The following is a 20,582-nucleotide window of genomic DNA, read 5'->3' on the forward strand; positions in this document are numbered from 1 at the left end:
AATGTGTCAACTTGAGTGAGTGTCCCAACTTTTTGGCTGGGAAAAATAGAGATAATGTTAGAACTGGTAGAGCGCTATAAAGATTAAATGAAAAAATATGTGAAGTACTTAGAATATTACCTGGATTATTGAAAGCCTTTGATATATATTTATTACTATTATCATTTATATTTGACCACAGAATTTACAAGAACTACTGGGATCACTACAGGATCTATTACAGAGATTTTGGGAGGATTGTTATAGACGTATTTGATGCAGTAGCCACTCATGAGATGTCTGCCCAGATGAATTACTTTTTATCTCTGAGTGCTTGCCTACCTGGAGAAGGGATAGCGAACCTAAGTAAGAATGGCCAGTTAATACCTGTATGTGGTTGAATCCAAGTTGTAAAGTTTGGACTGAGGACTTTTCATTTCCCTCCATATTTGCTGAAATATACTATCTGCCCAAAGACAAGAAAGAAGCAAGAAACCAAGAGAAAGAAAAAAACACTCCCTCCTCCCCACACACAGTAGAGATATACAAATATACACATGAGCACACAAAACACAGACCCACACATCGAGATGTATATGCAGGCACCCAAACTCACACAAGATCTACTCACCCTGTAGAGTACTGTTGAGGTTCATGTCATTTTTTGATTTGGTATTTTTAATGAATGTATAAGCTGTAAGATTGATTTATTTAGCTTTTAAATTTTATTTCAATGTATTCAGGGAATCTAGATGTTAATGTAAGTGGAAAGAAATTTCCTCGAATGAATGATTTTGAATGTGAGCATTATAAATAACCAGCAGTAAGTATTGCACATTTAAATTGAATTCTTTTTATTTTAAATATTCACAGTACAGAGTTCATTAGGCCTGAATAGAACATCATTATTTACACATCCAAGGAATAATTCTAGTGGTAAATCAGTGAAGTACTTACACTGAATATAGGAAATATGATTGAAGAGATTTCTGCTTACATATACAGGCTCAAATCTTTTATACATTTATTTCTGCCTGGGGATCATAGCACAGATTGAAGTCACTATTAATTGCTAAACAAAATTTCACAAAATTATAACTATAGCAATTACATCATATATTTATAAGCCCAGAAATACATCAATGGCAAGGAATCCAAATTATAATGGCATTTTTAAGGGAAGAAAATCTCAAATGACATCTCCAGTTTAATTTGTGGAAAACACAAGTTCTCCAAATAGCTGAATATACAGATTTTCAACGGCATTTTGCCTCTCATGGCTTATTAACATATTTGCTTAGCTGCCATAATGTGTTATGCTATTTACAGGTTGAATCAATATAGGGAACAGTATGGTAGCAAACTAAGAGCCCAGATTGATGTTTGCTAAATGTCATAAACATACAACATCCTGGTCCGGGAAGTTGGCCTCCACATTGCTGGGACTCGTTACTCATCATTTGGATTACTGCTTGACTCCAAGATGTAGCAAGACTCAGTTGCAAGATTTTCACTTGGAATAGTAGCTACAGTCAGGTTTTCATACCACTATACTAACTTCACTGAAGCTGTTAAAATAATCTGAATGAACCAAATGTCTGTAAACAAATAAATAAATAAATGTATAAATAGGATCCCCATTGTTTTAATAACATAGCAATGAAAGTACCTTCCAACAGTATAAATGTTACCTTGATGTTTAAGTCACCAAGTACTATGTTCTAGCCTTACCATATTATGGTGAATAACTAATTTCATTGGGCATGGGTGGTGGTTGTTGGTCCACATTTAATGATCAGTTTGGAATTAAGCCTTTCAAAAAGCATATTTTCTGAAAAAAGAACACAAAAGCAAAAATAAAAATAAGACTTCACCGAATGGAGTAATTTCTGCTCACATGGACTACTGCAAATTATCAATGTGCAGAGGCTTTGTCTTGCAGCCAAAATTCACATGTTTTCTTTACCCAAGTTACTGAGGAAAAGATTGGGTTTATCTTTTTTTCCTCCTACCAGTTACACTGATTGGCTGTCCACACTGCCTGGATGTTCTGTGTTATTGCCCAATTTAGTGTTGTGCAGATCAGGCTTCAAGTTTGTTTGTTTGTTTGTTTGTTTTAAATAATCCCACTGGCAGTAGTACTGATTTTGGCAGTGTCAAAAAAAGACATACCATTCTTGATTGTAGAAAAAGCTGCCAGAATATTGTGTTCATAGTATGGAATGACTTGAGATGATTTTTTTTCATGCTTTATTATAGGAAAATGCTATATAGTAAATAGTATCATTTGCCAACAAGTGATTTTGTTGTATTTTATTGCCAACAAGAAACTCCAAGAAGAAAACTGGGAGGAGTGGAATTTACCACAATACACTGCAAAGTTAGAAAATAAGCAAAGTAGCATTGTCTATGGGCTCGTTCACACCAAGAGTAACATTTTCACTTCTAAAGTTTAAAAAGGACTTTTGAAAGAACGTGGATCATGCACACAGAATGAGATGAAGCTTGCGGGTGAGCTATCAGTGTGAATCTCCCCAAAGCTGTGTGATTCACTAATGGCATGCATTTTTCACCCAATATAACAGAACCTTAATATTGTCATATAATTTCTAGCACATCTAATTTCAAGCATGCACTGGCTACTAAAATAAGATTTTAAAGAAAAGCTGATGTTTGATATAAAATAATCATGTTTTTTTCAAGTGTGGAAAAATACTCTACAAAAAAATAAGTAGAAAAGTGATTTCTGATCAATGTATGATTTTATCTACAAAATTCACATGATCAATTAGTGTGCTTACAACAACCCTATTGGGTCTGCATTGCAATAATACACGTACAGAAAGTTAAGAGCCTTAAACAACTATTAGCACAATGCAATTAAATCCTTATCAGAAATAACATGAACCTATAAACTGTACATTTGGCATTTAGGTTTCAGGGTGTTTTTGAGTCTGTTTAAATATGACAATACAATAGTGCAAAATCACATTACATGAATAAAATACACAATTACCATCCAGATAGTTTATGTATTACTGACCCTTACAAGTCACGTATTGGCTAGAATTGGCACATTTTGTTTCAGCATGATAGTTTGACCTTCCTTACTTGAGTATATGTCATTTTATTTAAAGTTACACTTAAACTACATTAATAAAAAGATAGATATGGGTGAATATTTTTGTGTGTTCTTGACAGTATTAGGTAAGAGAAAGTATATAGAATCCTTATTCTTCGCCTGTACATCTCTGTTGTTGCTTTCTTCTATAGCAGCTCTTTAGTTATTGCCTGTTAACTCTTTTCCCTTATGGCTCACTGACCATCCACATGACCACATGGAAGGGAGCAGGGAGAAAAGAAGAAAAATTCTAGATGAATATACTACAGCTCATGCCCTGTGCAGGCTAATTAAATCAGAATGTCTAATAAAAAAGTTAAAATTTGTAAGAGTTTCTCAGAGGATGATAATGTAAAGTCCACTGAAATAGGTTGACAGATGAGAAATCTGTGGCTCAGAAAAGCTAGTGAATTATGCAATAGATTGTGTCAACTACAGTTTGAGTTCTGATCCTTAATTCACTGTTCCTTTCCTTGTTTTTTGTCATCATTTTTCTCCTTCCTGAGCTTTGTGAACTTCAGTCTACCTGCAGACTTGCCAGCTCTTTATTTTTTCCATTTAAAAACATTATACACGAGTTGTTTTGGATTCAGAATAAATCACAGTATTCCAATGAAGATGGTAAATCTCAATAATTCCATTCAAATAATTTTGACCAGTTTCATTTCCTCCAGCAAACATTACTTCTTACTTTCATCTGATTCAAAATTAATAGAAAAAATTTACAATGACTCCACTAACCTTGACTCCTACTGAACCCAACCTTAAAAAAAAAAAAAAAAAGGAGAAAGATAAAAGAGCAGGGAGGGTCGAGAGGTGGGGGGAAGACACATGAATAGATATATTATTTGTGAAGGTTGCCATCATACTTATTGCTCTAGAGATTAAATTTTTATTTTAAGAGTAAAAAGACATGCTGCTAGTTTCACAGTTTTTTTTTTTTTCCCTCCCCGTCTCTATTTCCAATGGATTCCACATAATTTGCTAATCTTCCAGGGCAAGAGATTTTATTGATTTGAATGTAGAGCATCTACAAGCTATAAGGGGACTTTTTGTTTTGTTTTCTTGATGTTCTCTGTCCATGGATTCATTATGTTAAAAATATGTAAAATATGTGAGATATGTCATCTGTTATCTAAGAAGTGCACTGCTCCCAGTTTTACACAGACAACCAGATATTTTCAATTTGCTCAAGGGCTTTTGAAAACCAGTTTATGAAAGGCCTGATCTTATTACAGTCCCTGGAGACATGTATCCTACATTGGATGACAGTGAGCTCTCTTGCAGCAAAATTGCCTTGGATGAGGATGGCATCTTCAGGACTGTATTATCTGAGGGACCAAAGGTGGCTAATGAGGCCCATCTGAGGTCAGGGGATGCACTGTTGTAACTCTGGCACATATTTCTTGCATAATGAGTAGTACTGGGTTGTTAATTTAGTCTGGGTACTGTTTCTGCCAAGCCTGCTTTTCCATCTCCTGCACTCTCATTAATCAAAATGGAATGCAGTCATGTGTAGAAAGCCACCACTGTTAATATACCTCTGTGTAGAAATCACTTTTAAAATATTTCAGATAAAACTTACATTTTTCACAATAAGATTCAAGCAAGCTCTAACAACATATTTTATGTATACACTTAATTCAACAAATTGGTTGCCAGAGAACTCAGAAAAATGACTTAATTCAGTTTTTGAAATTTTCTAATGTTGTATCTGAAATGATAAATGTTTCTAATATTTTTTAAAGCAATGCAACTAAAAATGACTTAAAAATGCTATTCTGAATATCTTTTTTTACACATTAAAAAATTTCCTTAAGTCTAAGTTTTTGTTTTCTTATAGTACAACTTAGAAATTGTGCACACAAACAACTGAGATTATTCATGTCAAAACCCTTTTTATTATGCAACTAGCAATTAGAGGAGTCTTAAGCACACTCTGGTTAAGAATAATTTTATTTCTGCACCACTAAACAAATATTTTCCTGCTTATTGAATGTATACCTTAATATTTTTAAAGAATCTTTTAGCATTTTTAAAAAACTTTATGAAAAGAGACTTGATTCTGTTTCCTAACCTGTATCATAACTAGTTCTGTGGCTAAACTACTGGACAGTTGAAATGAGCAATTAAGTCAAGTTGTTGAATATTTCTAGGCCCCTTTCCTTACCAGTTAATGATCTCTGAGAATCTTCCTGATATTCCATTAACTGATTGAGCCGTACCAGCTCAATTGACTATTAATTTATTGATTGTTCATAAGTATGGAGAGAAAACTAGGTCTGCTTTGGGTTCCAATGATTTTAAGAAAAGATGTATATGTTTAGTAATGCAAATAATGCCTATATACTACGACTGTCAGCTTCCCACACCCCATGCATTACAGAAGATGTGAATGCACGCTTCCACACTATATTTGTTTCACCTCTCCTAAAGATTATTCCTGTGGCTTCTTTAAATTTGCCATGATTCTTATACACTGTCTTCTTAACGTTTTCAGAGTATCATAAATGAGATTGTGGAAATAATTTTGGATTCCCCACAATGATCTTTCATTAGAGTGGTGGTGGTAGTTTAGTCACTAAGTTATATCTGATTCTATCTGACTGTAGCCCACTAGGCTCCTTTCTCCATGGAATTTTCCAGACAAGAATATTGGAGTTGATTGCCATTCCCTTCTCTAGGAGATCTTCTCAACCCAGGGATTGAATCAGTGTCCCCAGCACTGCAGGCAGTTTCTTTACTGCTGAATCACCCAAACCATATTAATTGGACACCTTGTATAGTCACTTAAATATCATTTCATTTGTCCTCACACACACACACAAAAAAACATCAGGAATATGTTACCTCCACATGCAAAATCTGAGGCTAAGAGAAGTCATATAACTTGCACATAGTGAATGGAAGAGCTAAGATTCAACTCTAAATCTGCGGTTATCAAAAATCCGCATACTGTACAATATAAACTTGTTGTTTATTGTGTACATCACAAGATAGCAGTTATTTTGTAATGTAACTTTAAATGGCATGTCTATAAAAATGTTGAATCACTATATTGTACATCATCTACTATATGTATGCATGCATGCTATGTTGCTTCAGTCATGTCTGACTCTGTGACCCTATGGACTGTAGCCCACCAGGCTCCTCTGTCCATGGATTCTCCAGGCAAGAATACTGGAGTGGGTTGCCATGCCCTCCTCCAGGAATTGAATGCAACCCAGGAATTGAAACCTCATCTCTTATTGTAAATCAATTTTCTATACTTCAATTTAAAAAATTATGTACTATATCTTGCTACTATTTTCCAATTGCAAATTACTTTCTATTAATCAAGAAAGGACTTTGGAATACGGGAAAGCTTATTCTTTATGTGTCTCTTAAACACATATAGCAGATAAGCAGATCACAGAAGCTTAAATTTTTATGGCTATAAAGAATTTTAGTAATCAAATAGTTTAGTTCTTTCATTGCAAAATATAAACATGAAGTTATAACCCAGAAAGACAATGAGAAGTTTTTCTCAAGATATATAACTTTTTCTTATCCTACTAATTCCTCCAGGCCAAGAATTGTTTATGTCTTTGGTGTAGACTGGTGGCTTCCGGAGGTGGCATCACCTGTGGAGACCCTGCATGGAATAATTAGGCACAGACAATGCTTTGTATCTTGAATTAAGGGAATTAATACTTTACTGACATATTTTAAAGATTCCAGGTGAACTCAAGAAAGGTGATAGCTCCTATCAACTGAGCAATAGAATACTTCCCATTTAACAGGTGGCTAAGAATCGGACTTCAGAATCAAGAGTGTATCAGAACTATCTGGGAGAGATTTTATTTATTTTTTTGAGAGATTTTAAAAATACATATTTCAGCTCCCATCTCAGACTCAGAGAATCAGAAGCTCTGCATTATTCACGCTTTTTCAAATGATTCTCATGAAGTTCCAAAAACATGTGTGTGTTGGAGAACCATTGTCTTATGATGGTTCACAAAATACAGCATGGAAGAATCTAACTTAGGACATGTATTAAAAGCATTTTTTTTAAACATATATGAAGAGATCCCAATTGCATTAGCCGGGCCTAGGAATCAGTATTGTTCATAAATACCTCTGATTTTTCTAAGTCAGGTGACCCAGGAACCAGGCTTCTCACTAATATTGACAAAGGCAGCTACTGTTTGAGAAGTTCTTTTAAAATTCTTCTTTAAAATATATTTAATTTAAGTCAAATGAATAAATATACGTTAGCCATGAGTTTAAAAAATAGCTCAATTGTCCAGATGTATCCAACCTGGCTTACTCAAATTAGCTCCACTATTTTACTGTCACCTGGGAATTGACTATGCAGGTCCACTGCCTCCCTGAAATTTTCACATCATTAAAAATTCTACATTATTCTGATAAGAATGTGGATAGTATAGAAAAATCTAAAATATTTTAAAATAATGCCCAATATATGGTTATTTTTCTGCAGGCAATTAAGGTCTCAGGGAATAGTGAGTACATGACTTGCAAAGGAAGTAGGTAGAGGACTAAGAGGAGGAAGGAGTTAAAGAAGCAGGCTTAGTTAATTGAGCACTTGCTATATTCAAGCACTGGATTAGGGTTCTTTCCAAATATTAGATTAATAATCAGTTTTATACTTTAAATGCCTATTCAGAGAAGTAAAAGGCAAATCTCTTGGACTATTTACCTTTAAAATATTATTTTATGATGGTCATTGGAATTGCATTTGCAAACACACACAAACATCATTTTAGATCTTAGATGAGAGAGTAACAGAGCTAAAAGGAACATTATAGACAGCAAGGTCCAGAGAGGTTAAGTGGTCTTCTCAAATTACAGTTTTTAGGACCAGTAACCCAGCCAGGCATCACTCATGTTTCTGATTCAGCAGGCAAAGTCTCACTTATGTTGCTGTTGTTGCGTTGCATGTGGGCTCAGTTGTGTCTGACTCTTTGTGACCCCATGGACTGTAGCCCACAAGGCTCCTCTGTCCATGGAATTTTCAGGCAAGAATATTGGAGTGGTTCATTTATGCTGTAAACTGCTTATATAATGCTTGTGGATATGAATTCATTCAATATGAATTACTGAGAGGAAGAAGACTTTTGGTAGTAGTGGAGCTTACCCATTTATAAAATGCTACAAAATCTCTAGATGAGAGACACCAGGAAAAACAATACCATCTTAATTGACTGATGTTTGTGATATTAAAAAAAGTACAGTTAGGGAGGAAAGAAAGATATTTCTCACAAGCATAGTTTCGGAGAAACTTGTTTTATATTCTGCTTGCACTTTATATTCTTCTTAAAACTAATTATTCTTCCTATTAGAAACAGGTAGTATGTTAATATTTGAATAGAATTTCAACATGTTCCAAGTTCTTAATCTTTCTTGCACTATTACTTCTTCGGGGGTCGTAGACTGCAGTAAGACTAAAAGGACCTTAAAATGTCTTTCTTTTGCATTCCAAATTGACCAATGAAATATCACCTCAGGTGGATACCAAGAAGCTGGAATTCATCACATTAAAAAAATATATTTTGCATGGTCTTTAATGCAATCTGTTTATTCATTCAACAAATATTTGTTGAGACCCTCCTGTATATTAGGCACTGGATTTATCTTTTAGATTCTAAAGTTTATTGTGTTTAACAGCTTGATTATAATTCATGTATTAAGAAATTCCCTTAAACGAGATCAGAGTTTAAGGGCACTCAAAGATATGATAAAGCACAAAGTCATAATGTAAGGATCTAAGCCTTGTTTTGGTAATTAAGTCATACAAAGTCATTTTATGGATGATTACCTCAAGACTCATGGAATCTAGTTTGAAAACAGGTAGGCAAAAAGATTTCAACAGTATAGTTTCCAATTCTTTCCATATTTAACCTCCAACTGAAGACAGGAATTTAAAGGGTCAGCAAATAATTTCTAAATATTTGGTTAATTTATACCTCAAATGCTCTGAGCTTTCTAAGCCCTCACAACAGAAGGCATTTCTACACATTCTGGGATTATCAGAATTTATGTAGTAAATATATAATTTTTAAGTGGATAGTGGCTTCTTATTTAGATAATTCTTTTCAGTTTGTACTTTATATTGTCAAATTTATGGCTGTCATAAACTATGACTGTCTTTTTTTTCCAGATATGCCCTACTCCTGGATTTGGAGAATTAAGTATATGTTCTTATTAATATGGCCTATAATAATTAATATTTATATTTCTTTACTGGTAAGGCCCATAGTGAATAATATTTAAATATTTAGATAATGGAAAGTAAAATATTTTTTATATTTTTAAATGTAAATGGACTATTTTTTTTTTTTTAATATTCACAGTTTACCTCCTGGCAAGTTTGTTTTTATAACCAGCAGTTTTGCCAAATCTTTATCTTTCACCAGGAGATATCCTTAAAAAGAATTATAATCCACAGGATTTATTAAAGAAGTAGCAGAGAAATAGTCACCATCTTGAGGGTTGCATTTCACTTAAAATGTAGTGAAAGCCTACTTCCTTCTGCTCAATTCCTAAGATACTTAAACCAGAAAGAATGCTAACAAGTTCCATGTTGTATTGGCCATATGTGCATATTTTTTTAAGTCAAAGTGCTTCCACATAGAGTATAACATTCTACAACTCCTAATAATACCAATAAGATATTCACATTTTTAGAATTGAGATGTACTTAGTGATAAGGTAAGAATATGATGAAAAAAGAACACAGAACTGAGGGAGATAGTACTCTGAAATTCTAATCTTGGCTATGTCAATATAGCTGTGGGGTGTTTGTATGTTTGTGGGTGTATAGTATGTGAACATATGTCTTAAATAAATACTATCTTTGAATTTAGTCACCTCATAAGTAGAATGAAGGGATTTGCTTGTAAACATTGCTATAATTTCTTCCAGTCCTAAAACTCACTGATCAATGGACCTAGAACTGAAGTTGACTCATTCATTTTTGGCCCTTCAAATTAAGAAAACTTATTTTTTGGAGACTTGAGAATGGATTTTTAATATACAGATGTGCTAGTTAGTCACTTAGTATTATTGCCTTAGCTTGAGCCATATGATCAGAGTATAATTATAGTCTCAGACTGAGAAAGAGACCAAACCCATAGTTGACAATAAGGGTACTGCCCTCAGGTTTCTTCGTTCTTTGAAATCATGAGCATCCACCGCAGTAAAGGCTTTTTATTGAATGCTTTTCTGCTTTTGAAGAAAGTAGATATTTCTAAATTTGTTAGTAATGCATTCTTTTTAGATCCCTACACTTTTTAGTAGGTCAAAAAGATAACGTAAACATAAATGTTTGAATCTATTTGAACATGATGAAATAAATGAGGGTGGAAATCTTTCCTTATCTAGGAGGGCATCTACACAGACATGCAATTTATGGGTGCTATCCAGTTATAAGAGATAATATGACAAGCATCTTCCATTGGGTCAAATGAATAAACAAAGTTTGTGGCTCAGAAACTGTCAAATAGCTAATCAGTTGGAGAAATTTATTATCTTATTTTCATTAAATCAGTAGTGACTCATATAAATTTCATTCAGAGTGAAAGTGAAAGTGAAGTCGTTCAGTCGTGTCCGACTCTTTGCGACCCCATAGACTGTAGCCTACCAGGCCTCTCTGTCCATGGGATTTTCCAGGCAATAGTACTGGAGTGGATTGCCATTTCCTTTTCTAGGGGATCTTCACAACCCAGGGCTCAAATCTGGGTCTCCCACCTTGTAGACAGATGCTTCACGGTCTGAGCCATCAGGGAAGTCCATATGTGCCTAAACATAGACTCAAAGGAAGTTTTCCTTGTCTCTTGACTTAATGGTAAGTTCCTTTAAGGCAGTGATGGTACCTTGTTCATCTTTTCTCTGGTTAGGGCCTTGCCTGACACAAGGAGCCTGTTCAATCACTGGTAAAGGAATGAACCTGAAGATCAAAGAGTCCTTCAACCAATGCATTAATTTTCCTCTGTTCAAATCCTTCTAGTGGCACTGAGAGCTCCTTTCCTCACAAGGCAGACTGGATTGTTGGACATAAACTCCTGCTTTCTGAATTCAAATTTGCCTCTCTGTCTAGCTTCTATTTGATGTAGAAAATTGTGGATTTGAGTTCTATTGATGCAGAGGACTATTAGAATAATTCACAAATCGACTCAAATAGATGTCATCAGTACATTCTAACACTTTTGATGGGTTTTTGGTCTGACTGGAATAAACTCATTAAAGATTCTTCTGGGAAATGCTTTCTTTGAGAATCCTTAGAGTCCCATCTTTTCACATCTACTGTTCTCTGCTTATATCCAGCCCTAAACCTTATGGAGGAGAAACACTGTAGAGCAACTGCAAGTTCAGGGGTGAATTCTCTAAAAACTTAGTGTAATGAAAGTTTATTCAGGTTCTGTAAAACCCTGAGGGTGATGGTCATATTGCTGTTTATGGATAATTACAAAAATGGATATAAAACATCATCTCAAGTTAGCAACTCTAGACTAGAGCTGTCACTTTATTGGAATAAGCAAAGCTTTTCTGATGACATTAAATGTCATCCATTTATTAATTCAACAAATATGCATTGAGGTCTCACTTTGTGTTAGCATGTGTTCCCTATTGACTCCTACTTTATTATGTTTAACATTTTATACTTAACACCTGGATGATAATTTTATTTAGCCAAGTTGCTCAGTCATGTATGACTCTTTATGTCCCCATGGACTATACAGTCCATGGAATTCTCTAGGCCAGAATACTAGAGTGGGTAGCCTTTCCCTTCTCCAGGGGATCTTCCCAACCCAGGGATCAAACCCAGGTCTCCCACATTACAGGCAGATTCTTTACCATCTGAGCCACCAGGGAAGCCCTAATTTTATTTAGGCTCTTTTAAATTATAGGACAAACATCTCAATTATTCAATTTAGATGTCCATATGGTATAGGAAAATGTTTTAGACATTGGGCCTTTGGAAAAAAATATTTTAAATTGATATGTTAAAAACTGTACATAAATGTACCATTTGTAAACATGACTTGTATCTATACTTACCTTTTTCCTTTGTCATTTGATGAGATTATTTGTTTTATTATAATAATGAGGGTTAAGATCAGGAAGAAAACTATCTTAGCTTATTTTAAGTGTTACTAGGATTATTTCCCAGGCACCGAAAATCGCCCCAAATTGGATATTTAAAAATACTTAAGTAATGTAGCTTAATATCATGAGAACAAGTGACTGCATTTGCAAGTCAACTTAATGAAAATAAACGAGAAGCCTAATAGCTTCCTGAATAGAATGGTTGTGCTCCACTATCTGGCTTATTCACTACATGAATAATTCTGCATTCACAAATGTAACAAACAGGTGAAAAACAGATCAAATAGAGAAAGTTATACATTGTTCAACTTCAAAGTCAAAGAGGTTAGAATTCAATTACAAATTGATTTTCCTTTGCTTCATTATGCCAACTGGGAACTAGAGATGATAATGTTTAATGAAAATATTTCATATTTGAAGATATGTCTTCATTTACCAAGTGGATGAAACAACTGATCAGTGTAGGAACAACGATCAAATTACAGTTACATTAGAGATAACAACAAAAATATGAAAAAAAGAGGTTTACAAATGATAGAGAATAATAAATTATTTTTCAGGTCACATAATTAGGTATATATAAGATAATTTAAAACCAAGTGGAGTGATTGCTGATGCTGCACTCTTAAAAATCTCCATCAAAATATACATGTCACCCCAGAGAGTGATACAAATAAATTATGACACAAAAGCAGAATAATGTCTCTTCTCATCCTTAAAACCTGGATAATATCTCATCAAAATGATTTGCCAAATGTGCAAATGATGGAAAACTTTAATTCCAAAACCATTTCTCTAAATTACCAACGGATTTATACTCTTGATGCCTTTTCACATGGTCACAAGCCAAGCATGCATGTGATTCCCAAAATCGAGGGAGATTTACTGTGAAATCTTTCCTCCAGTTAAAGTAACTAAGGTATAATTTATTGTTTTTGTCTACTTCCTTCAGATACTTAGCTAGCTCACTTGGAGAGTTATAATCTTCCACATGAATGAATGAATCTGCTGGAATATAATTCTCATAGTTTTCCCTAGATGGCCCCAAAACAACAGGCACAGAGCCAGCCAGAAAAGCATTGTAGAGCTTTTCTGTGATATAATCTTTGTGGATTGAGTTTTCAAAGGAAAGATAAAATTTGCAAGTAGATATGGTAGGAATCAAATTTTTATCAGTCACGTATTCTCCAAATGCTTGCCCATAGGTATGGATTTCAATGCTTTTGCTTAGCTCATTGTAATACTTGACCCTGGCATGCTCAGGGTTCCAGTTACTTACAACCCAGCACACTAACTTCTCTTTGTTTGGCACTTCAAACACGAAGGGGTTTGTGCTTACGGTCAAGAAACCATAAGGCACTTGGATATCTGAGTCACGGCGATAAGTCAGAGTCAGGTTGAACAGGTGCTCAATGCCACTCTTCTGCGGTGTGTGAGTCGGTGACTCCAGATTCATCCAAATCCATTTCTGGAAGGGTGGCCTCGCCTGCTGAGGTAAATTGGTCAGATCCCAACTGATGTCTCGGTGGTGGATCAGAACTGCGTGGGACTTGTTGTACAGAGAACGGTCTGTCGTGAGATGGCATCCTTGGATGTTGAACATTGCTTGGCAAGATGTAAGGTCAAAGGTCTGCCCAAATGGCCACACCCAAATCAGAATAGTAGTTTCATTAAAATCACCAGTTTTGGTGGAGAAGAAATTTTTCATTTTCAGCACAGAGCTGGCTGACTCCATCGGGCTGAAGATCCAGCTGTTGGTGGGCTTGATATAAATGAACAGACACACCATGAAGCAGGCCAGGATAATGCAGACGATTAAAAATGGGCGGAGAATTCCTTTGGATGCTGAGGTCATAATTTTTTCTGTGAAACAGAAAGGGAAAGATAGAGGAGTAGGTGGAGGTAGGGATGAAGAGTTAATCACAAATACATTTTGAGATAAATAGGTGGTACATCCTAAAATACACTTAATCACAAAATCAACTGCATTTTCTTTTTTCCAGTGTTACCAAAAACTAAACATGGTGTCTGCTCAATAAAATCAAGTTGCAAACAGTACCTGTTTCCTAAACACTCACTCTCAACTAGGCTTGGTGTCAAGCACTTTGAATACATTACCCCTATCAATGAGGTCTTTTATCACCTCTTCTCTGCAGAATGAGGAAATTGAGGGCCAAAACTAGGTAGCTTACCCACTGAATTATGCAGTTTCTTGCCTTCTAAATCTTCTTTGAACAAGTAATACAAGCATCAGTAATCCATTGAGGTGCATTGGCACCTCAAGTTTTACTGTCTTGATTTCACTAATCTCTGCCCTTTATATACGTGAGGGCTTCCCTGGTGGCTCAGTGGTAAAGAATCTGCCCGCCAATGCAGGAGAAGTGGGTTCAATCCCTGGGTTGGGAAGATGCCTTGGAGAAGGAAATGGCAACCAATTCTAGTATTCTTGCCTAGGAAATCCCATGGACCGAGGAGCCTGGTGGGCTACAGTTCATGGGGCTGCAAAGAGTTGGACACTATTTAGTGACTAACACTACCACCATTTACCCATGAGTTAAATTTTGATCAGTTTCCCTTAATAAGAACAATACCTGACACTTATCTGGTGCTCATTAGTGCCATGCATTAATATGAGGACCTACATTAACAATATATGTATGAATTTATATATTTACACAAGAGTGTGTATCTCTGTGTAAGTATATGTACTAACTCATTATATTCTCATCTCATTCATGAAGAAATTGAGGTCCCAAATGGTTAAGAAACTCCAAAGTCACGTATTGTCAGTGGCAAAACATTCTTTTAAACCCAGGCTCTGGGTCCAGAATCTAGGCACTTGATGACTCTATTTTTGTAATCATTGATTCTCTAGGCTGCAGCCAGAGAATACAGTCATCTTGATGATACCAGAATGTAAGCTTCATGAGAAGCTTTGTTTCTCACTGCTGTATCCTCATCACCAGGTTACAGTAGGTGCTCAGTAGATGCTTAGTAGATGCTATGTATACTGCATAAATGAATGGGTGGATTGCTGAGTACCTTGGGTGGATTCTCAAGGTATAAGCATTGGTAACTAGATAAATAGAAATTAACAAAGTATGAATGAATAAAGTTATACTTACTTGCTTTATTGGTATATTTAACACATATTGCTCTGTAGAATGAAATGACTTACAGGTATTCATACCAGTAGTTGAGCAAATTTTCCCAGTTTTGACTCTCTTTGTTGCATCCCAAAGTTGGCTTATAGCACATTTTAGTCCCACAACACTTTATTTGTCCAAATGGGAAAAAACTGAAAACTGGTTGGTAGGCAGAGACAATATTCCTTCCAGTATGTGCCTCTCAATTTTCCCGATTCCTGCACATTTGAAGCTCCTTGAGGTTCTTCTTGTTAACTCTCTGCATATCGTCTATCCTCTCAACTTTCCACTGGTATTGGGGGTCAATTACTAAATAACAGAGCTGTTACTAAGTAACACCTGCTTTTTACAGAAGCTGTCAGAAAACTTTGCCTCTTGGAGCCAAATTGACTTCCCTTTGACAAGAACTTTTTCACCTATTCCTCATTACTAAAATTCAGTTGGACACCTAACATGTCTTGAATTTCTCATATAACCTATATTTAAAGGACTTGCAGTTTGTTACTATAGCTCTCACCAGAGATAGCAATACATATAAACATAAAATTAATTTTAACAATAAAGAGTATAAAGTCTTTAAATCATTTTAATACTTTAAAGTAATATGAAGAAATATAGTTTAAAGACTACAGCATTAAAAATAACAGAAACTTCAGTAAAAGTACTACTTGCAAGAATTAGCATGTGTATAATGGCATTTTCCATAAAGAGAATGATGTACTGAGCATTAAAGGATAGAAGAACTTGGAAAAGAAAAGGTTCAGATTTTGATTTTCAAACCATAAATATTCTTCAAGGTATTAGGGACAGACACGTGAAACTAAGAATAGAAGACTTCTTCAAGGTGTGGTAATTCCACTTTTGCACGTGTGTGTTTTGAACCTTATCTTTAAATGGAAAAAAACAGGAATATACCTGGAAAAGATCTAATTTGAAAAGATACATGGACCCCAGTATTCTTAGCAGCACTATTCACAATACCAGAGACATGGAAGTAACCTAAATGTCTGTTGAAATATGAATGGATAAAGAAGACGTGACACATACATGCAATGGGATATTGCACAGCCATAGAAAAGAATGAGATAATGCCATTTGTAGCAGCATGGGTAGACCTAGAAAATATCATACTAAGTGAAGTAAGTCAGACAAAGACAAATATCATCTGGTACTATTTATGAATCTAAAAAATGGTATCAAAATATCCTATTTACAAAATAAAAATAGACGCACAGAAATAGAAAACAAACTTATGTTTACCCAAGGTGAAAGGGAGGCAGGGATAAATTAAGAGTTTTGGATTAACAGATAAACAATGCTATATAAAACATAGATGAACAACAAGGTTCTACTGGATAGCACAGGGAACAATAACCTATAATGGAAAACAATCTGAAAAAGAATTCACTTCAGTTCAGTTCAGTTCACTTCAGTCGCTCAGTCATGTCCGACTCTTTGCAACCCCATGGACTATAGCACGTCAGGCCTCCCTGTCCATCACCAACTACTGGAGTTTACTCAGACTCACAGCCATTGAGTTGGTGATGCCATCAAACCATCTCATCCTCTGTTTCCCTCTTCTACTCCGGCCTTCAAATTTTTCCAGTGTCAAGGTCTTTTCAAATGAGTCAGGTCTTTGCATCAGGTGGCCAAGTATTGGAGTGTCAGCTTCAGCATCAGTCCTTCCAATGAATATTCAGGATTGATTTCCTTTAGGATAGACTGGATAGATCTCCTTGCACTCCAAGGGAATCTCAAGAGTCTTCTCTAACATCACAGTTCAAAAGCATCAATTCTTCGGCGCTCAGCTTTCTTTATAGTCCAACTCTAACATCCATATATGACCACTGGAAAAACCATAGCTTTGATTAGATGGAATTTTGTTGGCAAAGTCATGTCTCTGCTTTTTAATATGCTGTCTAGGTTGGTCATAGCTTTTCTTCCAAGGAGAAAACGTCTTTTAATTTCATGGTCACAGTCATCATCTGCAGTGATTTTGGAGTCCAAAAAAATAAAGTCTGCCACTGTTTCCACTGTTTTCCCATCTGTTTGCCATGAAGTGATGGGACCAGATGCCATGATCTTAGTTTTCTGAAAGCTGAATTTAAGCCAACTTTTTCACTCTCCTCCTTCACTTTCATCAAAAAGCTCTTTAGTTCTTCGTTTTCTGCCATAAGTGTGGAGTCAGCTGCATAGCTGAGATTATTGATATTCCTCCTGGAAATCTTGATTCTAGCTTGTGCTTCATCCAGCCCAGCGTTTCTCATGATGTAATTTGCATATAAGTTAAATAAGCAGGGTGACAATATACAGCCTTGACATACTCCTTTTCCTATTCAGAACCATCCCATTGTTCCATGTCCAGTTCTAACTGTTGTTTCTTGACCTGCATACAGATCTTTCAGGAGGCAGGTCAGGTGGTCTAGTATTCCCATCTCTTGAAGAATTTTCCAAGCTTGTGATGATCCACACAGTCAAAGGCTTTGGCATAGTCAATGAAGCAGAAGTAGATGTTTTTCTGGAACTCTCTTGCTTTTTCGATGATCCAGCAGAGGCTGAAAATTTGATCTCTGGTTCATCTGTCTTTATTAAATCCAGCTTGAACATCTGAAAGGTCATGGTTCACATAGTGCTGAACATGGCTTAGAGAATTTTGAGCTTTACTTTACTAGCATGTGAGATGAGTTGCAATTTTGCAGTAGTTTGGACATTCTTTGGCATTGCCTTTCTTTGGGATTGGAATGAAAACTGACCTTTTCCAGTCCTGTGGCCACTGCTGAGTTTTCCAAATTTGCTGGCATATTGAGTGTAGCACTTTCACAGCATCATCTTTCAGGATTTTAAATAGTTCAACTAGAGTTCCATCATCCCCACTAGCTTTGTTCATAGTGATGCTTCCTAAAGCCCATTTGACTTCACATTCCAGGATGTCTGGCTTTCGGTGAGTGATCACACCATCGTGGTTATCTGGGTCATGAAGATCTTTTTGGATAGTTCTTCTGTGTAGTCTTGCCACCTCTTCTTACTATCTTCTGCTTCTGTTAGATCCATACCATTTCTTTCCTTTATTGAGCTCATCTTTGCATGAAAAATTACCTTGGTACCTCTAATTTCCTTGAATAGATCTCCAATCTCTCCCATTCTATTGTTTTCCTCTATTTCTTTGCACTGATCACTAAGGAAGACTTTCTTATCTCTCCTTGCTATTCTTTGGAACTCTGCATTCAAATGGGTATATCTTTCCTTTTCTCCTTTGCTTTTCACTTCCTTTTTTTTCATAGCTATTTTCAAGGCCTCCTCCGACAACCATTTTGCCATTTTGCATTTCTTTTTCTTGGGGATGGTCTTTATCACTGCCTCCCATATAATGTCATGAACTTCTGTCCATATTTCTTCAGGCACTCTATCCGATCTAATCCCTTGAATCTATTTATCACTTCCATTGTATAATCATAGGGGATTTGATTTAAGTCAGACCTGAATGGTCTAGTGGTTTTCCCTACTTTCTTCAATTTAAGTCTGAATTTGGCAAAAAGGAGTTCATGATATGAGCCACTGTCAGCTCCTGGTCTTGTTTTTTTTTTTTTTTTTTTTGACTGCATAGAAGTTTTCCATCTTTGGCTGGAAAGAAAGAATCAATCTGATTTTGGTATTGACCATCTGGTGATGTCCATGTGTAGAGTCTTCGCTAGTATTGTTGGAAGAGAGTGTTTGGTATGACCAGTGCATTCTCTTGGCAAAACTCTATTAGCCTTTGCCCTGTACTCCAAAGGCCAAATTTGCCTGTTACTCCAGGTACTTCTTGACTTCCTCCTTTTGGATTCCACTCCCCTATCATATAATGGACAGCTTTTTGGTGTGTTAGTTCTAGAAGGTCAGATGACACCACCCTTATGGCAGAATGTGAAGAGGAACTAAAAAGCCTCTTGATGAGACTGAAAAAGGACAGTGAAAAAGTTGGCTTAAAGCTCGACATTCAGAAAATGAAGATCATGGCATCTGGTCCCATCACTTCATGGGAAATAGATGGGAAACAGTGGAAACAGTATCAGACTTTATTTTTTGGGGGGGTCCAAAATCACTGCAGATGGTGATTTCAGCCAGGAAATCAAAAGACGTTTACTCCTTGGATTAAAAGTTATGACCAACCTAGATAGCATATTGAAAATCGGAGACATTACTTTGCCAACAAAGGTCCTTCTAGTTAAGGCTATCGTTTTTCCAGTGGATGCATGGATGTGCGAGTTGGACTGTGATGAAAGCTGAGTGCCAAAGAATTGATGCTTTTGAACTGTGGTATTGGAGAATACGCTTGTGAGTCCCTTGGACTGCAAGGAGATCCAACCAGTCCATTCTAAAGGAGATCAGCCCTGGGTGTTCTTTGGAAGGAATGATGCTAAAGCTGAAACTCCAATACTTTGGCCACCTCATGAGAAGAGCTGACTCATTGGAAAAGACTCTGATGCTGGGAGGGTTTGGGGGCAGGAGGAGAAGGGGACGACAGGGGAAGAGATGGCTGGATGGCATCACCGATTCGATGGACATGAGTTTGAATGAACTCCGGGAGATGGTGATGGACAGGGAGGCCTGGTGTGCTGCGATTCATGGAGTCTCAAAGAGTTGGACATGACTGAGCGACTGATCTGATCTGATCTAGAAGGTCTTGTGGGTCTTAATAGAACAGTTCAACTTCAGCTTCTTCAGGATTCCTGGTTGGGGCATAGACTTGGATTACTGTGATAGTAAATGGTTTACCCTGGAAACAAACAGAGATCAGTCTGTCATTTTTGAGATTGCATCCAAGTACTACATTTTGGACTCCTTTTTTGACTTCTGTTTCATTGAAAAAGAATATATACATATATATATATAGCCTTAATCTGAAACTAAGACATCATTATAAAGCAACTATATTTCAATTTTAGAAAAGAAAGAAAGAAAGAAACAGGGATATACTATTGGGTATTATATCCTATGCTAAGTCACTTCAGTCATGTCCAACTCTGTGCGACCCCATAGATGGCAGCCCACCGGGCTCCCCCGTCCCTGGGATTTTCCAGGCAAGAACACTGTGCCATTTCCTTCTCCAGTGCATGAAAGTGAAAAGTGAAAGTGAAGTCATTCAGTCGTGTCCGACCCTCATCGACCTCATGGACTCCAGCCTACCAGGGTCCTCTGTCCATGAGATTTTCCAGGCAAGGGTACTGGAGTGGGGTGCCGTTGCC

General features: G+C 36.2%; 1 protein-coding gene across 1 annotated transcript in view; it reads right to left on the minus strand.

The window, feature by feature from the left end:
• Positions 1-809: 809 nt before the first annotated feature.
• Positions 810-20,582, minus strand: part of FUT9 (fucosyltransferase 9) — a 130,164-nt gene continuing 110,391 nt past the window's right edge. Inside the window, exon 2 of the mRNA XM_060419234.1 lies at positions 810-14,074. Within this exon, the coding sequence (XP_060275217.1) occupies positions 12,987-14,066 (1,080 nt within the window). The 5' untranslated portion in view covers positions 14,067-14,074 and the 3' untranslated portion in view covers positions 810-12,986. The remainder of the gene's footprint in view (positions 14,075-20,582) is intronic.

The sequence above is a fragment of the Ovis aries genome, chromosome 8 (genome assembly GCF_016772045.2).
Source record: "Ovis aries strain OAR_USU_Benz2616 breed Rambouillet chromosome 8, ARS-UI_Ramb_v3.0, whole genome shotgun sequence".
Taxonomy (NCBI): domain Eukaryota; kingdom Metazoa; phylum Chordata; class Mammalia; order Artiodactyla; family Bovidae; genus Ovis; species Ovis aries.